At 41.2% G+C, this 18,544-nt stretch overlaps 1 protein-coding gene across 2 annotated transcripts; it reads left to right on the forward strand.

Annotated features, from left to right (window-relative positions):
- Positions 1 to 577: 577 nt before the first annotated feature.
- Positions 578 to 12,278, forward strand: SNRPB2 (small nuclear ribonucleoprotein polypeptide B2). Of its 2 annotated transcripts, none has more exons than XM_015063229.3 (7): positions 578 to 686; positions 2,207 to 2,295; positions 2,620 to 2,792; positions 7,335 to 7,475; positions 9,907 to 9,957; positions 11,372 to 11,460; positions 11,912 to 12,278. In XM_015063229.3, the coding sequence occupies exons 2-7, from the start codon at positions 2,232 to 2,234 to the stop codon at positions 12,069 to 12,071; spliced, it is 678 nt and encodes a 225-aa protein (XP_014918715.1). In that variant the 5' UTR covers positions 578 to 686; positions 2,207 to 2,231; the 3' UTR covers positions 12,072 to 12,278. The 2 variants fall into 2 exon arrangements, with proteins under 2 accessions (XP_014918715.1, XP_014918716.1); XM_015063230.3 differs by lacking the exon at positions 578 to 686 and adding an exon at positions 991 to 1,130.
- The last annotated feature ends 6,266 nt before the right edge of the window (positions 12,279 to 18,544 follow it).

An 18,544-nucleotide genomic window follows, 5' to 3' on the forward strand; every position in this document is an offset into this window, starting at 1 on the left:
GGCATTTTTGTATGAGAGAGAAGATGGGAAGGGTGGTAAGGAATTGTTTTGTTTTGTTTCAGTTGAGTTTAGGCAGATGATCTTAGGGGTGCTTGCTTGGCTATTACTGGAGAGCAGGAGACATCAATTCCCTCTGCTTTGGAGCCTCAAACTGAGTTGCTTCTGAGAGTCAAGCTCATCCGCGGAATGTTTCAGGAGAGTTCCCTCAAGAGTCTCGGGAATTCGAGAACACTTGGGAGGTTAAAGATGAGGTTAAATCAGAGGCCACCAGAGATCCCAGGAGGGCAAAACCAGGGCACCTTGCCAGTAGTTGGTATGAGGGGCTGCCTATAAAACTATATAGGATCTGGAAGGATGAAAGGCACCGTTGTGTGGGGTAAAACTGCACAAAGCAATGGCTGGGTAAGGAATCACTGACTTTCCTTCACTGCACTACCCACTATTACAGTTTAATCCATTAAGTTCCTACAAACTTCTCCCCTTCCCTAGACACCCTTCCAGCTCCCCAAGTGTGCGCATGCGCAGAGAGATTCCCAGCTGCCGCCGCAGGAGCCGGCAGGGCATCGATCGACTCCGTGCTCGACTCCTCGACTTGTCGGCACTTGATTGAGGCACGTGGTAACGTAATTTCCGGTAGCGGCTCGGTTTCCGGCTTTCGGTTTTTGCGGGAGCAGCGTAGGCCTCAGGTGAGTTGGAACGTGTTTTCGTTGCCCGTTTCCGACCTCCCCGCTACCGGCCGCCGCTGGGCCCGACGCCCGCTTGTGGGAGCCGGGAGTGGACGGGGCGCAGCGGTGGAGCCGGCGCGCGTTCGCTTCGGCGTTCGCAGAGGGGGCGGGGGGAGTTTGAGACTGACGCGCTGGTCCCGCCAGGACCCCGAATTTAGGAGCCTTGTCTCCGGTGGGAAGGGTTGGCATCGGGGATCGCGGGGCCGCTAACTGGGGCTATGGTCGAACGTGCCTGTGGCTGAAGAGGCGGGAAGCCCCTTTTGGACTCTCGGTGCCCTTGCTCTAATGCAGACCACCATCAAACCCTACATGAAATGTTGCGAGAGTCTTTCCTCTGAGGGATCTGCTTTAAGTTTGACCGAGCAATTCCTTCTCGTCGTTTCCGCGACGTGAGCCCTTTTTCGGGTAAGGAGTGGGGGGCACTAAGGTCGCAAGCCTGACAAGCATGGCCTTTCACCTGTTAAGTGCGGTCCCTGCAGTGGGCCTGAAATCTGTGAAATGAAGGAATATGTGGGGGCACCCAAGGAAATAAAGCGAGGTCACAGTTTGCACCTGAGAACAACGTAAAAAGTAAAGTAGCGAGGTGAGTGTGAAAGAGAAGGGCGAGGAGACCCGCGGAATTGCCCGGCCTGCTGTTTATTAGCTATCTGACCTTGGGCAAGTCCTTTAACCTGTAATAGCCATTAATAATAACAGCTTGAAGTGCTTACTGCCTGTGCCAGAACTGTGCTTGAAGTTTATGTGCCGTTCAGTCTTCTGAGTTTTACTAGGTAAATGCTGTTAAACCAGCCCCGTGTTACCGCTATCGACCCGAGAGATTAAGGAACAGCTGGTGATAACCATAGATAGGGTTTGAATTCAGATGTGGGCTGTGCTAGAGTCTGAGCTCTTAACCATCACGCAGGACTGCTCTCTCTGAGCTCCCTAATTTCAATTCAGGCAGAGTTAACCTTACAGTCAGGACAGCTGGTGATAGTGTATATAAATTAAGTAATAAATAGGTACAAAGTGCTTTTGAAGTGCACCCATGAGGTATTGCTTGGTAAACTTTGTTAATGTTGTGTCTTGATTTTTACTGGGCATACATTTGCTAGTTTCTTTTTTATTTTTCTTAAAATCTACTCAATTCTAAAATAATTTCATAAAAATTAAAGGTATTTCGTGAGGCAGATGAAAAAACTGTATTGCTTGTCACAAGTGAAAGATAAGTATAAAAATAAATGCATTGGTTGAAATAATCTTATTGAAATCTGCCTAGGTCCTGGTGCTCCATCAAGTTTTGAGCTGGAGAACTGTTTGTTTATTTGTTTGTTTAAAAAGGGCTAGCAAGTGTTGGAGAGGTTTTAAAGACTGCTAACAAACTAATATTTTCTGCACTTGGGATTGAAAGAAAATTGAGATGTTAATCCTTATGTCCTCATGCCATACAACAGTGAGTTAACGCTCTCCATTTATAACCGAATTATTTACTATCTCCTTAGGCTGTTTGGACCGTTTAACCCAAACATGGATATAAGACCAAACCATACAATTTATATCAACAACATGAATGACAAAATTAAAAAAGAAGGTAAGTGCTTTTAAAAAACATTTATTCACAACCAAAGCGTGTTTAATTACCAGCATCTGAAAACTTGTGCGGCTTCAAAACTTGTCATGTAGTCCTCTTTGTCAGTACCTGCAACAGTGCCTTGTTTCTTTTTGTGTGAGGATTTCAAGGCTTTTTAAAAGCAAAAATAGGTAGGGGCCGAAAATAAGTGGAATATGTTTACTAAAATGTGTAACTTTGTATAAATAAGTGTGTGATGGAGGGTACTCGATGCAGTGTCATTTTATGAAGAATTTTGTATTGTTTCTTTCACAAATAACTTGTTTCCCCTCTAATTTTACTCAGAATTGAAGAGATCCCTGTATGCCCTGTTTTCTCAGTTTGGCCACGTGGTAGATATTGTAGCTTTAAAGACCATGAAGATGAGGGGTCAAGCCTTTGTTATATTTAAGGAGCTGGGTTCATCCACAAATGCCTTGAGACAGTTACAAGGATTTCCATTTTATGGTAAACCAATGGTAAGGCGATGTTATTATTTTGGGTATAATCACTATTGATGGTGTGTTAAGTTTATAGACATATGCATGAAACTGGGTGTTTCTGCCTTAATTATGTGTTAGAGCAAGTTTGGTTTATTTTATTTACACATTTATGTTTATAGAAACACATTAGTAGTAGAGTTTGTAATTCACTTAGTTTATGACAGACAGGCAATAACAAAATACAATGAGATATAGAGTGTTTATTTTTTTAAGTTTACTTTTATTTTGAGAGAGAGAGAGTGGGGGAGGAGCAGAGAGAAAGGGAGACAGAATCCCACACAGGCTTCACACTGTCGGCACAGAGCCCAATGTGGGGCTTGAACTCAGGAACCCACGATCTGAACCCAAATCAAGATTCAGAGGCTTAACCGACTGAGCCACCCAGGTGCCCCAAGATGTAGAGCGTTTAAAAAAAACAATGGTAGTATTGGCAATCTTCTTATCTTGAAAGAACTAGAAGTTAATAGCTCAAAACGTTAAAAAGAAACCTTTGTAAACTTATAAAATAATATAAAACAAAATCATGGTCAAAGGAAATCCAGTTGATGTTTCAGAAAATAGCGTAGTGAAATAACTCATATCAGAAGCTATACAGTCTAGAAAAAGCAGTGATCTGAGAAAAAATCATCGGTTTGAATTCATAGGTTTTGTTGGTGAATAACAGTGAACAGAAGTGAAATAGTTATGCATAGAAAGTTTTAAACTAAGGAATGACATACTGAGATTCACGTTTAGCTGCTGGAAGAAGATTGGAGTGTGGGAGGGCTGGGAGGATGTAAGGGAACTCAGGCCGCTGGTGTAAGGGATGGTAGAGGATTGGATTAGAGTAGAGACAGGGTATAAAGCAAGGGTTTCCAAATGTGTGAATGAATACAGAGCACCTTGGGTGTGGATTTCTGAGTGCTTTTTTCTGGGACTGGGATGGGGAGGGGCCTTGGGGAAAGCCAAGGCCCAGAGTTTCAAAGCCCTGGGTCATCATTCTGCCATAAACTGGCTCTGTGCCCAGTGTGTTCATTTTCAGTACCTGTAAGATATAAGCAGATTGGCTATCCTTTGGGCTAATTCAGAGGTTAGCAAAAACTTCATAAAGGAATAGATCATATTTGAGGCTATAGGTATATGCACATACAGTTTCTGTTGCATATTCTTGTGTATGTGTGTGGGGGTATTTAACAACCCTTTAAAACCGTTTAAAAAAAAAAAAAAAGTCCTTATAGGCCATGGGCTAGATTTGGCCCATAGTCGGTAGTGCAGATACTGGTCTAATCCCTTTATTTTAGAAATGGAGAATGAGGCACAGAAGTTGCCTACCTAGGTTATATTAATATAACCAGTGGCAGTGCAATCACACCCACTATTGTGATTTTTTTTTTTCTTCTAAACTAGGGATCCAAACACTGTCCTAAAGGGTCAGGTAGTAACTATTTTAGGCTTTGTGGGCTGGATGATCTCTCCAGCAACTTTTTTTTTTTTTTACGTTTATTTTATTTTTTGAGAGCGAGAGAGAGTGCGAGTGTGAGCAGGGGAGGGGCAGAGAGAGAGAGGGAGACACAGAATTTGAAGCAGACTCCAGGCTGCGAGCTGTCAGCACAGAGCCCAATGCAGGGCTCGAACTTACAGGAGATCATGATTTGAGTCAAAGTCAGACACTTAACCAGCTGAGCCACCCAGGCTCCCCCAGCAGCTATTTAACTCTGCCTTCATAGCAGGAAAAGCAGCCATAGATGGTATGCTAGTGAATGAATGTGGTTCTCTTCCAAAACACCTAATTTACAAAAACAGGCGGTGTTGGCTGTGGTCTGTAGTTTGAGGGCCTTTATGTAGCATGTTGTTTAATTCAGGAGTGGGCACTTTTTGTTACTGGAGCCAAGTTTTCCTTTTCTATCAAGTTCCCTTTCTCCCATCACTTCGTATCTGATGGGCATCATCTGTGTGGAAAAGCCCACCTCAGAAAACTGGGATTGTGCCTACATACCTCCTTTTTGATAAAACGGTATTTTCCTGAAACCAGGGTTTTTTTCTTAGTACGTATGAAGAAATAGCATAATGGAGATCTCACTTGGCAGGAGCATAAGACTGAGTTTTAGTTTAAGTCTAAAATTACATTAATGTGGAGGAACAATTTCATCCCGTAGAGGATTTTAAGGCTGTTTTGTTGAGATGACAAGTTTGCATGTACCTATTATTCAGATACAGGAAAGCTAGAAATGGCTGTGTTTGGCACTGGCTTCACTTTGGCAACTAATGATTTTAAATCAATGGAAAAAGTCCAGTAGACTGATAGTGCATTGAAAGTAGTTTATGAGTTCCATTCTCTGCCTTCAGGAAGGTAGCAGATACTGCCAAATCTCCAGCATCCTGGAAGAGGGAGAAGAACATTCTTTGCGCTGTCTTGTTTGTGTTTATTTAGGTGGTTTTGGTTGCTCTTCTGTTTTAACTCCCAACATACCAGATCAGAAATGAACAAAATTTGCTATAACTTGGAACTCATAACCCTAATTCAAGGATATTTGGTTATTTAATGCCAAAAACAGAAGAACCATCTTCCTAAAGAACCTTTAGCATAAATGTAAAACTTGCCCCTTCTCTAAGCTCTGGGTGTACTGCTTTTATCGCTAATGGGTATTTAGTCTAGACCAGAGTTTTCCAGCATTGGCCCTTTTGAACTGAGTAACTCTTGTCGTGGTGGGCTTCTTGTTGATTGCAGAGTGTTTAACAGCATCCGTGGCCCCTATCTACTACACGCCAGTAGCATGGCGACCCACAGTGTCTCCATTCGGTAGCACCAGCCTTCTCCTGTGGGCACAATCACCTCTGATTTGAGAATCACTAGTGTAGACCAGGCAGCTAAGAATGGTGGCTGAGGTCAGAGATTTTCACAGGTGACTGTGTCATAAGGATAGACACAAGATCACCCAAGATCTGTTCAGGTCAGGGAGAAGGTTGAAGAACTAGGGGAGATGAGAGGGAGTCCTTGGGACTAAGTCAGCGTTAGTTTAAGTCTGTTCCTTCTGGTTAGATGATGCCATGCAAAACCACAGTTGTTTGCAGAGATAAGACCACTTAGAAACCCTGTGCTGCAGCAGCCGGGAGCAGCCAGAGAAAGTGCTGAATGCTAAGGTGAGGGTAGGCATGCTCTCCTCTTGCTGCCCCAGTATACTCATCTCTAGCTGAGGTAAAGAAAAGACAGACTTGCTTTTGATTTTGACAAATTTCCTCCTTTAAACCCATGATACTTTAGAAGGTCTCTGGTTTCCCTGCAGACTGAGATTAAATTCTTACTCTGTAAGGCAAATTTAGATAGTAATTTGTAGGACTCTTGTGTTTTGATATGGTCAGAGAACTTGTTTCAGCTCATTCAGCTACAGAGAAGAAAGGTTTCCTTGAAGTGGAAGTTGCCGTTTGCAGATAGATGCACCCTAGAAAATAGTTGTAACTCCTAGCACCAATATTGGGATGGGTGATTGAATTTAGCTGTGTGGTAACGCTCTAGGCCACGGCCGTGCTACTCGAAGTGTGGGCCCCACCATCCACTTTGTGCTTCGTACAAGTACAGGATCTCAGGCCTCACTCAGACCTACTGCATCAGAATCTGCAGTCTTACAAGCACTCAAGGTAGTTGGAAAGTACATTAGTGTTTACAAAATGCTCTCCTAGACCAGTGTTTTTAAACGCCTGCCTACTGTCTCAGTAGCATGTCCCTGCTGGCTCGGGCATAGTAAGAAGGAGCAGGTGGCCTGGGTGCCTAGTTGTGATGCCATCCTTTGTTTCTTTTCAGAGCATTTTACAGTTTAAGTTGATGCCGCTGTTGGTCATTTTGTTGAAAAACAATAGATCGAGGCACCTGGGTGGCTCAGTAGGTTAAGTGTCCGACTCTTAATTCAGCTCAGGTTATGATCGCAACAGGTTCATGGGTTTGAGCCCCACATCGGGCTCTGTGCTGACAGTATGCAGCCTGCTTGGGATTCTCTCTCTCCCTCTCTGCTCCTCCTGTGCTTGCTGTCTTTCTCAAAATGATTAAATAAACTTAAAAAAATGTATAAAAATATTAAAAAATATATAAAAATAGCAGATTGGATTCAAAGGGAAATTCTTCTCAATCTTTAGTACTTAAGTTTGAAAATCTCAGATTCCATATGACACATTCTACAGCTAATTGACACAGCTCGACCCTTATATTGAGACTCCCTGCTAAGCAGCAAACAACTTTCCAATGCACTTTTCTGTTTTATGAAATGGAGAGAAGCAGTGGTGCAGATATTGCAAAGTTCTGTTATTCCCATATGAAAATGTGTGGGTTTTCTTCTGATAAACCTAGTTGAGTCTGACTTTGTCTAAAAATTGTGAATCATAGACCACAATTTATTTTCACTGGGTGTGTGTTAGACAGATTTCCTTAGGGGTGTGTTACAAACTAGCATGTAGTGTATTTGTGTAATGAAATTTGAAATATTAATGAGTAGTGTAAACAGCCTTCAGCGTAATTGAAAGTAACCTGTCTCCACATAATTAAAACAGCGAATCCAGTATGCAAAAACAGATTCTGATATAATATCTAAAATGCGTGGCACTTTTGCCGACAAAGAAAAGAAGAAGGAAAAGAAAAAAGCAAAAACAGTGGAACAGACTGCGACAACTGCCAACAAAAAACCTGGCCAGGTAAGACAGACCAAAGCTCCTGGGTCTGCTGGTGCTGCAGACTTGATGGAGGGGTCCGTGTTCCACTTACGGGAGGGTCTCCGAGGCGTGTGTGTATGTTTGTGCCTATGTGTGTTTCAAGGTGGACTTTTAAGAAGCTGGAATGGTTGAGTTCTTATAGGATTCCAAGACTTATGTTTAAGCACCAAATTAAAACATAAACCTGTACATCTGCAGATTTATATGAAACAGTTTTGTTTGAATTTGGCATCCAGTTCCATCGTTCTTCAAAATCTGTAATATCTATTGGCTTATTTCTCAACTTCTGCCCGTAAATAATACTGTGGATACTATCTTTAATCTTGAGTATGCCACACAAAACTGCTTTCCTTAAACAATTTGGAAATTAGAAATCTAGTTTAAAATACCAAATAAAAGTAGTTACTTTTGGATTGAAAGTGATTAGAAATCAGTTTCACGAAGCATAATAGTCGACTTTTGTGTACTTGCTTTAAAAAAAAAATTAAGAGGGGCACCTGAGTGGCTCAGTCAGTTAAGTGTCTGACTCTTGATTTTGGCTCAGTTCATGATGTCACAGTTTGTGGGATGGAATCCACATCAGGCTGTGCACTGACAGTGTGGAGCCTGCTTGGGATTTCTCTCTCCCTCTCTCTGCCCCTACCCTGCTTGCACTTTCTCTTTCAAAATAAAGTAAAAAAAAAAAGGAAGACAGGTTCTTGGTTTCTCCATATATATTTCTCAGTAATTTTATATTTACATATTATAAATATGTAATTTTAATGAATTATTTTATAATCTTAAAGGTTAGAGGTTAAATTTTATGATATAGTCCTTAAAATTTAGGACTAGATCTTTCAAAATTAACTGACAAGTTAGTTTTAGTCAGTTAAGGTGGCAGTTCTTAAAATGGAATAAATCTTTTTAAGTTAATGGGTTTAAGTTTTCAAATTTTAACATAAGTGTTCGTAGTTCAGGTGTACAGTATAGTGGTCCAACAATTCTATATGTTAGTGCTCATCATGATAAGTGAGGAGTGTATTCTTAATCCCCTGCCTCTATTTCACCCACCCCCCTCAGCCACCACCCTCTGGCAACCACCAAGTCTGTTGTCTGTAGTTAAGGGTCTGTTTCTTGGTTTGTCTCTTTTTTTTTTTTTTTAACCTTTGTTCATTTGTTTTGTTTCTGCAATTTCACATGGGTAAAATTGTATTTCTTTTTCTCTGACTTCTTTCACTTAGCATTATACAGTCTAGCTCCATCCCTGTCATTGCAAATGGCAAGATTTCATTTTTTTTATGGCTGAATAATGTTCCATTGTGTGTATATATGTATACATATACATACATATATATATCTGTATACACATATACCACATCTTTTTTTTTTAATGTTTATTTATTTTTGAGAAAGAGAGAGAGAGACAGAGCGTGAGCCAGGAAGGGGCAGAGAGAGAGGGAGACACAGAATCTGAAGCCAGTTCCAGGCTCTGAGCCGTTAGCACAGAGCCTGATGCAGGGCCCGAACCTATGAACCATGAGATCATGACTGGAGCCAAAGTCCAGCGCTTAACCGACCAAGTCACCCAGGCACCCCCATACACCATATCTTGATCCATTCATCTACTGATGGACACTTGGGCTGCTTCTATAATTTTTGGCTTTTGTAAATAATGCTGCTATAAACATCGATGTGCATCTGTCCTTTGGAATTAGTGTTTTTGTATTCTTTGGATAAATATTCAGTAGTGCAATTACTGGATTTAATTTTTTGAGGAATCTCCATAGTTTGGATTCCCACCAACAGTGCACGAGGGTTCCTTTTTTTCCACATCCTCACCAACACTTGTGGTTTCTTGTGTTTCCGATTTTAGCCATTCTGACAGATATGAAGTGTTATATCATTGTAGTTTTGATTTCGTTTCCCTGGAGATGAGTGATGTTGAACATCTTTTCATTTATCTGTTGGCTTTCTCTATGTCCTTAGAGAAATGTCTGTTGATGTGTTCTGCCCATTTTTTAGTTGGATTGTTTTTTGGGTGTTGAGTTTTATCAGTTCTTAATATATTTTGAATACTTAACCCTTTATTGGATATGTCATTTGCAAATGTCTTCTCCCATTTAGTAGGTGGTCTTTTAAAAACTAACGTTAATTTTATGCAGTAATTAAAATTATAAACTCTTTTTTAGAGCGATTGGAAAAATTTTTTAAGTTTATTTTGAGGTAGAGCGTGTGCGAGTGGGGGAGGGCCAGGGGGAGAGAAAGAATCCTAAGCAGGCTCTGCACTGTCCACATGGAACCCCATATGGGGCTCGATCCCACAACCATGAGATCATGACCTGAGCCTAAATCAAGAGTTAGGACACTTAACTGTCTGAGCCACCCAGGCATACGTGATTGGAAGTTATAACTGTTTTCTCTTTGTTTTGTTTAGGGAACACCAAATGCAGCAAATACCCAAGGAAATTCAACACCAAATCCTCAGGTAATATTTTTCCCATGTGGTGCTTGCTCTTTAAAATAAAATTATAAACCACTACGATAATACACAACTTGCATGTCTCCAGAAACTGAAAATAATTCCTCTACAAGACATTAAATTATATAGCACTTTAATATAGAAACTCACTCCTCAAAACATTTTAGTTATTTTAAGGGGGAGAAAATGAAACCTGACTTTATTCTTTGCTTTCCATAATGATTCAGTGATGGAATCAAAATGACAGATTTTAAACTCTGCGAAGGCTGGGAGCAAGCATTTGTGTTTCCTCCACAGTACGTCTGAAGCCCAGGGCTTTACAGACACACAGCTTGCGGGAATTGGCCAGGTGACAGGCTCCCTTTCCATACTAGTTGCCTGAAACACTAAACCATCTTTTCTAATAGAGCAAAGTTGTTTACGATTACCCTTGCTCGCTCTTCTGAGAACAAATACATGTCCCTTTGTATAGATGTTTTAGAAACCTTTTAGCAAATCTCCCTGCTGGAGGCCTCAAAGAGAAAGCTTCAATTATATACTAATGGTTTTCTCTTTGGTTCCTTAGATGCTCAGGTCTGACAAGATCCTTAAATCCAGAGAATTCCTTGCATCTCTGCGCTTTCCTTCTCTGACTTTAAGTTGTGTACATCTTCCTATATTATCTACTTCTCTTCTTTGAAGTCTTTCGGCAATTATAGTACAGTTTACAAATGCCAGTACTTCATTCTCTAAGCCTTAAGTTGTTCTCTACTCATCATGTCTTCTCTAAATGAAAGTAGTCTGAAGACAAATAGGCTCTCAGGTACAGGATGATGCTGTCTAGGTCCTCATAACCCCAGGTCGGGGTGCCAGAGAATTAGTTTAATATCTAACAATGGTGTTTGTTTCTACTTACTTGGATGGAAGTAGATGCTCTGTAGGTCTCATTTACTCGCAAAAAACATTGTCACCCAGTCGTGGCCCTAAGCGGTAGTTCCAGAGTTTCTTAAACGCTGGGAGGTTGTAAATAATGCAGAAGATTGAGTATCTGAGTGTTGTTCCTCAGGTAACCAGCTGAAGATGGGGGGCATTGCTGCCTTTCTAGTTAGGGTCTTTCAACTATGTAATCCAGATGGCAGAGTCCTCCCATTACAACTGAAACATTGTTTTCAGTACTATTAAATTCTTAAAACGTAATGAGATTTGCAGTCATCCAAATTTGCATAAAGTGACTTGAACGCCTCCTTAGTTGCTGTTAGGTTTATGTTTATTTGCATGGTGTCCTTGTTTTTCAGCTTTAGTGTTTGATGTAGTGCTACGATTTCGTGTTCCTTAATAAACTGGAATGTAGCTCTCTGAAGTTTAGATTTTAATGTGACAGCTAAATGGCGTACTATGCTTTTCATACTGAAAGCTAACTTTGCTTTTTTCTTTGTAATAGGTCCCTGATTACCCTCCAAACTATATTTTATTCCTTAATAATTTACCGGAAGAAACGAATGAGATGATGTTATCCATGCTGTTTAATCAGTAAGTCTCTTCACAAACCAGTGTGTGTTCTGAAATCCTCCCAACAGGATGTGGAGCGCTTCCGTGGGTTGAACCCATTTATGTATCACACAGCAGTACTTCCAGGGTCACAGATTTGGTTGGGGATTAATCCTGAATTGAAGTCTGTCTGCCGAGTGAGCATATGTAAAGCTGAAGTACCTCTGATGTTTGAATTACTAATTCTAATTGATGAGTAAAACAGGAAACCAAGCCTTGATACAATGACAAGAATAGAATTAGCTTACGTTATACCGACCCTTCTTTCACCGTATTCCTAATTATATTTTAGACTCTTTCAACCTACTCAGGATTCTGGTAGGTCATGTTACGTTTCCTAGACCAGTATTAGGAAGTTGCTTAGCAAATTTAAACACAGAACAGACATTTATGTATTTGATAGCATTTATGTAAATTGTTTCTCATTTTACAGATTTCCTGGTTTCAAGGAAGTACGTTTGGTACCTGGAAGGCATGACATTGCTTTTGTTGAATTTGAAAATGACGGACAGGCTGGAGCCGCCAGGGATGCTTTACAGGGATTTAAAATCACACCTTCCCATGCCATGAAGATCACCTATGCCAAGAAATAACATGGGATAGTTGTCTTTAAGGGACTTGGTGTTATTTATAGTGTTTGTTTTGATAACATTTGGTCAACCCATTTTAATAGTTGGGGGTGAGGGGGAGTGAAAGTGAAATTTTGCTGAATGATTTAAATAGCTGGTCTTTGTTTAGTCTGGTGAACTATGAAATATGAAGGCCTTAATTTTGTACAATAAACTATTATTTGTACTCTATACATAACGTTTCATTCATTTCACTGTCCTGTCAGCAGATGCCTACACTAGTTTAGAACACATCTTACGGTGTATAAACCTGTCATAGGATGCTTTCGTAGTATTTTGGGGCAGCTAATGGCAGGGAAATATTGAATCATTTTAATAAAAGTAAAGCAGAATTAGATCAAGCCCTAGAATGAGATTTTCTGTAGTTTCCATCCTGCTGCAGTTTTTCTTAGTTTATTGGTTTTTTTAATTGAGTTGCATTAATGGTAAAAATAGGGGTGCCTGGGTGGCTCAGTTAGATAAGCATCTGACTCTTGATCTCGGCTCAGGTCACAATCTCATCATTCATGAGCTCGAGCCCTGTGTCAGGCTCTGCAACTGACAGCACAGAACTTGCTTGGGATTCTCTCGGTCTCAATAGACTTTAAAAAAAAATTTTTGCCCTGGGTGTTAGCAGAAAATGAGACCTGGGCAGGATCTAAATTTGAAGTTTGTGCTCTTCAAATAAATGAGCATTGTTTTTTTTGTTTGTTTTTGCAGTTAGTAGGCATTTCACAAAGCTTTTCATTCAGCATTTAATTGAATAAAGGTCATTTCGGAGTAACTGTACTTCTGTTTTCCAGGAAGAGAGAGGGAAAGGGAATGCTGTCTTCGAACTTCTTATTTTATGTTCTCATCCTCTTGATGTGGAATTGTTCTGAAGGAATACCTGCTTGGCTAATAATCTAACCTCTTCATTGAAAGACCTCCAAGGGAAAGAAGTTGCAATCTATAATATTTTTTAAGACACGTGGGCTGACTTGTAAAGGGTTGCCAGTTCTAATCTTGATACCTCGTAATTCTCAAACACCAGTTTTTAATTCTTTAATAGCAAAGGTCATTTTCTTTAGCTTTTGATTCATACCTAGGGTTATGATTCAGTCCCCTGCTAGTAGAACCATGGGCATCTTTAAAAGTGAACAATTTTTTGCACATACAGCACACATTAAAGTGACACTTGATTTTTTGTGTGTGTGTTTCTCACTATTACCCTGAACAAAAGTTAGAATTTGTATACTTACAGGAAGTCTGCTTTTAGACATGTAGGTTTTTATCCCATCACTCTTGTGCGTACATAAGGAGGAAAAAGGAAAATCGTTTTTATTCTTAAAGCGGCTACATTTAGAATCTGACTCTTACTTGAATAACTTTAACTTAGTTGTCAAGTTCATGTACTTTTATAAAATGTACGAACAATGAATTACTAGATAAGACCATACTTCTGGTTGTTAGAGCAATGCCAATTGCTACTAATTTCTAACTCCTTATTCTCTGTGACTGTCCGTATCTTGTCTCAGAAAAGGTTTCACAGATGGCCCCTGCTTTGAGTGTCTGTATGAGAGAAAGTAGAAAGGTCAAGGTGGCTGGAGTGAGGTGAGAGTAAGGGGAATATGTAGGACTTTTTAAGGACTCGCTTAAGCTATGAAATGGGGAACTCAGATTTTTTTTAATTGAGTTATTTACAGACACTAAAATTCACCCATTTCTAATGAGTTTTGAGGAGTGACCCAGTTTGATGAGTTTTGACAATTGTATACAGTTGTGTGATAAGATACAGAGGATTCTGTCACCCCTCGTAAACAAAGGCTCCCTTTGCAGTCGATCTATTCCCCAGCCCCCAGCCCCATCCCTGACCATAGGCAACCACTGATCTGCTTTGTATCACTATAATTGTGCCCTGTCTACAATGCTTTTGAAGTTCATCTCCATTGCGTGCATCAGCAGTTCTACCAGTGGATGGGCTTTGGGTTCTTTTTAATTTGGGGCTGCTAGAAATAAAAGCTTATGAACATTTACATGCAAGTCTGTGGACACGTTCTGTCAGAAGATTTTGAGTGCAGGAGTGACCTCTGATTACTTTCAAAAGCTTTTTATTTTGATATAATTTCCAATTCATATAAAAATTGCAGAAATAGTACACGGCTCCCATAAACGTACCTGAACCATTTAGGAGTGTGCTACCTTGACTCCTTGTTACCCCTTAACACTTCTGTGTATTTCATAAGTACAAGACCACCCCGCTACATAACTACTGTATGACCAGCAAGATCAGGAAATCCAGTGTCCCATCTGATCCACATTTTCCTGATGTCCCCAAAATGCCCCAAGATTCCAACCAGGATCATGTGATATGTAATTGGGTCTCTTCAGTCTCTTGTCTGTTCCTCAGCCTGTGTGTAATCTTTCATGATCTTAATTGTATGTAGAGACTAATTTCAGCTGTATCTATACAATATTAGCTATAGCTATGTCTGTACAATATTAGCTATACAATATATCTATACAATATTAAAAATGAATTTACAGTAGTACCTCTATTTGCAGTCCAGCAACTCCAAGTTTATTCTGGGCTTCCTCCTCTCCTTATTTGTACCTCTTTCTCTGCTCCCATTAACCTCCATGCATTTACTTATTCGCTTAAATCTCCCCGAATGTAGCCAAACTCTGGTAAGCAAGACTTCAAGAGGGAAGAAGGGGAAGAAAAAAGGAGCCAACTGTACTTTGAAGCTGATTTGATCAAGCTGGGATCTTCTGCCCTTCCTTCCCTTGCCATCTGTGGGAGTTGCCAGGAGTTTGGGAGGAAGTAGATGTTGTGCCCGGCTAATGTGGGTCTAAACTTCAAGGTTAATTTTCAACTTTGACTGCATATCCGAATCATCCAGGAAACATTTCCAAATGCTGATGCCTCATCTACACCCCATATCAATTAAATCCCAATCTCTGTGCATGAAACCCAGTCATCAATATTGTTTAAGGGCCCTGAGTGATTCCAACATGAGCTAAGAACGAACAAAGCAGATTTCTACCTTTATGAAGTAGGTTGTAATGATTAGATCATTAGTTCAAATTGTATTTTTCAAAAGCAGCATATTGATAAGTAGAAGATGGGGTAAAAACTGGAAAGTGTTGTAAGATGTTCATGTTTTTTAACTTTAAAGCTTAAAGTATTTTCTGTGTGGTTATTTAGCAAATATTTTATCCCTTGGAAATATTGTAGCCAGCAAATATCTGATGAGGAATGTGAAGCCCTGGCTTAAAATTTGTGCTGTAATTGATTTGCCCTTGAGCAGTACTTCTCAAACTTTCATGTTTCTGCAAATCACTTGCGAGGCGTGTTAAGCTGTACATTGATCTGGCAGGACTGGAGTGGGGTCTGAGGGGCTTTGTAACACAATGCTGAAGGTGCCAGTCTGGGGACCATGCTTTGGTGGCAAAACCCCAGAGTCTCTGTCCTAATTTACTCAGTGAGTCTTAATTTTTGGGTGCTATGAATGAGGAGATCGTGACCTGAGCTGAGATCAAGAGTCAGATGCTTATCTAACTGAGCCACACAGGCACCCCTATTTTTACCATTAATGCAACTCAATTAAAAAACCAATGAACAAAAACTCCGGCAGGATGGAAACTACAGAAAATCTCATTCAAGGGCTTGATCTAATTCTCCTTTACTTTTATTAAAATAATTCAATGTTTCTCTGCCATTAGGGGCTCCAAAATACTACAAAAGCATCCTATGAACCTCTTTTGGTTTTTTTATTTCTTTATTTTGAGAGAGAGACAGAGACAGTGTGAGTGGGGTAGGAGCAGAGAGAGGGAGAGAGAGAGAATCCCAAACAGGTTCCACACTGTCAGCGCAGAGCCCGACACGGGGCTCAAACCCACAAAACAGTGAGATCATGACCTGAGCGAAAACCAAGACTCAGACGGTTAACTGACTGAGACACCCAGGCGCCCCGAACCTCTTTTGAAATGTAATAAAACCGAAGGGCTTTCCCCGGGAAAAACAAAAATAAAAGCATACAATTTCAGGAGGGTCATGCATTCATTCAATGAATACCTATTTTTGAGTACCGAGGATTTTTCTGGGTGCTAATGATAGAGCGATGGGCAAGATAGACAAGGTCCCCACTTCCTGGAACTTTCATTGTGGTATCTGGGGAACAAGTGCCATCACGTGAATAGACAAGGCATGTCAGGTAGTGGTAAGTGATGAGAATGTACCACAGTCGCATGATGGACTGATTGGGTTGGAGAATGGCAAGAATGGATTTGTGAAACTGGTCTCTGTGAGGAGACATATTGTCCAGAGACCCGAGTGCCCATATGTGGAGGGAAAGCTTCTCCGGCCATAAGCTCAGCAGGGTCTGAAGTAGACACGAGCTTTGCACTTTCAAAAGACAGAGCAGCTGGTGTGGCCGGAACAGAGCAATCAAGGGAGAGAGTGACAGGGAGTGACTTCAGGGGGGCAGAGGGCCCAGATCATCCAGGGTCTTGTAGGTCACAGCAAAGAGGCGGCTTCCACCCTATCCACCACCCAAGCCTATTTTTAGACCTTGAAGCAGCCAGAGCCTCCATTTTAAGAACTCCAGGTTGAGAACTAATTTAGTAACTAAAGCAGGAGAATGTCATCTGGGGATTAAATGCTCGGAGAATACATCTGAAAATCCAAAGAAAGTAAGCACGCTCAGGACAGATCACGTCTCCGGACCCCGGGTATCTGTGCGCCTTGAGCGTGCCTCCAGGTACAACTGATCGCTGAGTTATTGTAAGTTTAACTTCCCATGTGCAAGCAAAACTGCGATTTCCATCCCATCTCTGCCCACTACAGAATGCTAGGACATCTCAGGCCTACCCAGTATGCACTCAGCAGGCTTGACATCTCTTTTCTTTACTTCTCTAACCTTCCAATAGCCAATAATGGCTTTGTGTTCGCATCAGCCTTGGTTTGCTAAGTTGTTGCGATAGCTTGGTTGTGGCTTTATTCAACGTTTCCCTCCGCTTTGCGGCGGCTTGTTCACGGTGCGGCAATCTGAGTTTGTGCAGCCCCCATTTCTGTTAAGTGCCTCTTAAATGGCAATTGTCTTTTAACTCTCCTGTTGAGGGCTGCCTTGAGACTGTAACGGTCTGGAAAACAGCTGCCCGATCGGGATTAAGAAGATTTAATCAATGCTTTAGTTTTCCCAGAGACCCTTTTAGGCCCCTAGATTATAGGAAGGAAAAGTGCCCTGGCAGTCTGCTTTCAGAAATGATTTCTAACTCATCCTTTCCTCGAAGTAAAACAGGAAATGAGGAATGTAACACCTCCATTCTAATGTGACAGTGGATGAATGGAGACAGCTCTGGACACAGTCCTGCTGGGGAAGCTTTAGATGGGGTGGTTAAGACAGGCGACTCTGGCCTCTGCTGGGCCGCGGTTGCTTCATCTACAATGAAGACGCTGAATTAAACAAGCTTCCAAATCTGGGCCAGCTGTAGAAAAGATCGCCCCCTGATAATAACACACACACATGCATACACACCCACCCCCGAAGAAAACCCTTTTATTATACTATGAGTATTTTTGCTTTACCAGTTTATCCCCAGTTTTGTACAAAACTATTTTGTAAGTTGAATGCTTGTCCTTCATCTTTGGAGGGAGGGAGGAGGAGGTTCTGCTCTGAGATCTCATCACCAGCCAAGTTGGACAGGGCATCCTGACAGGGACCTCTGTTCTAGAAACAATGGAGGTGGGGTGCACCTTATGAAAGAGATACCAGCCCCAAACACTATAAAAAGCAGTTACCTAAAATCTGTCTCTCCTAAGAGAAAGTAAATCCTTGGGGCCAGGGCCTTTTTTATTCACTGCTATATCTCTAGTGCCTAGAACAGTGCCTGGCACACAGTAGGTGTTCAGGAAATAGTTGTTGAGTAGATGGAGCTGTGTATTGGCACTTCAACTCTGGCGATTTCTAGTAGTGCCCCTCTTTCCATGGGAAAGATTCCCGGAAGCAGGGAGAAGGGCCATAACGGAAACCTCTTGCTTTCTCCTTTCTCTATCCATGAGCATTTTGAGACTGAATTTCAGAGATCTCAGAGAGGAAAAAAGAGACTGTTCCTTTCTTTCCATCCCGCCTATCCCTTCCTTTCCCCAATCGTAGGGTCTAGATGTGATAACAGCTCATGTGTTACAAACCATGTCTGCCCCAGGACAGATGTGACTTCCGAGAATCCTATCATAAATGATTTGTAAACTTAAGCATCCTCAGTTTATCTATTATATGAATCCAGGTGCTTATTTTTAATTTTTTTTAGTGTTTATTTATTTTCGAGGAGAGAGAAACAGAGTGTAAGCAGGGGGAGGGGTAGAGAGAGAGGGGGAGACCCAGAATCTGAAGCAGGCTCCGAGCAGAATCTGTCAGCACAGAGCCTGATGCGGGGCTCAAACTCACAAAACCGCGAGATCATGACCTAAGCCAAAG

Source organism: Acinonyx jubatus, chromosome A3 (genome assembly GCF_027475565.1).
Source record: "Acinonyx jubatus isolate Ajub_Pintada_27869175 chromosome A3, VMU_Ajub_asm_v1.0, whole genome shotgun sequence".
In the NCBI taxonomy this organism is placed as follows: domain Eukaryota; kingdom Metazoa; phylum Chordata; class Mammalia; order Carnivora; family Felidae; genus Acinonyx; species Acinonyx jubatus.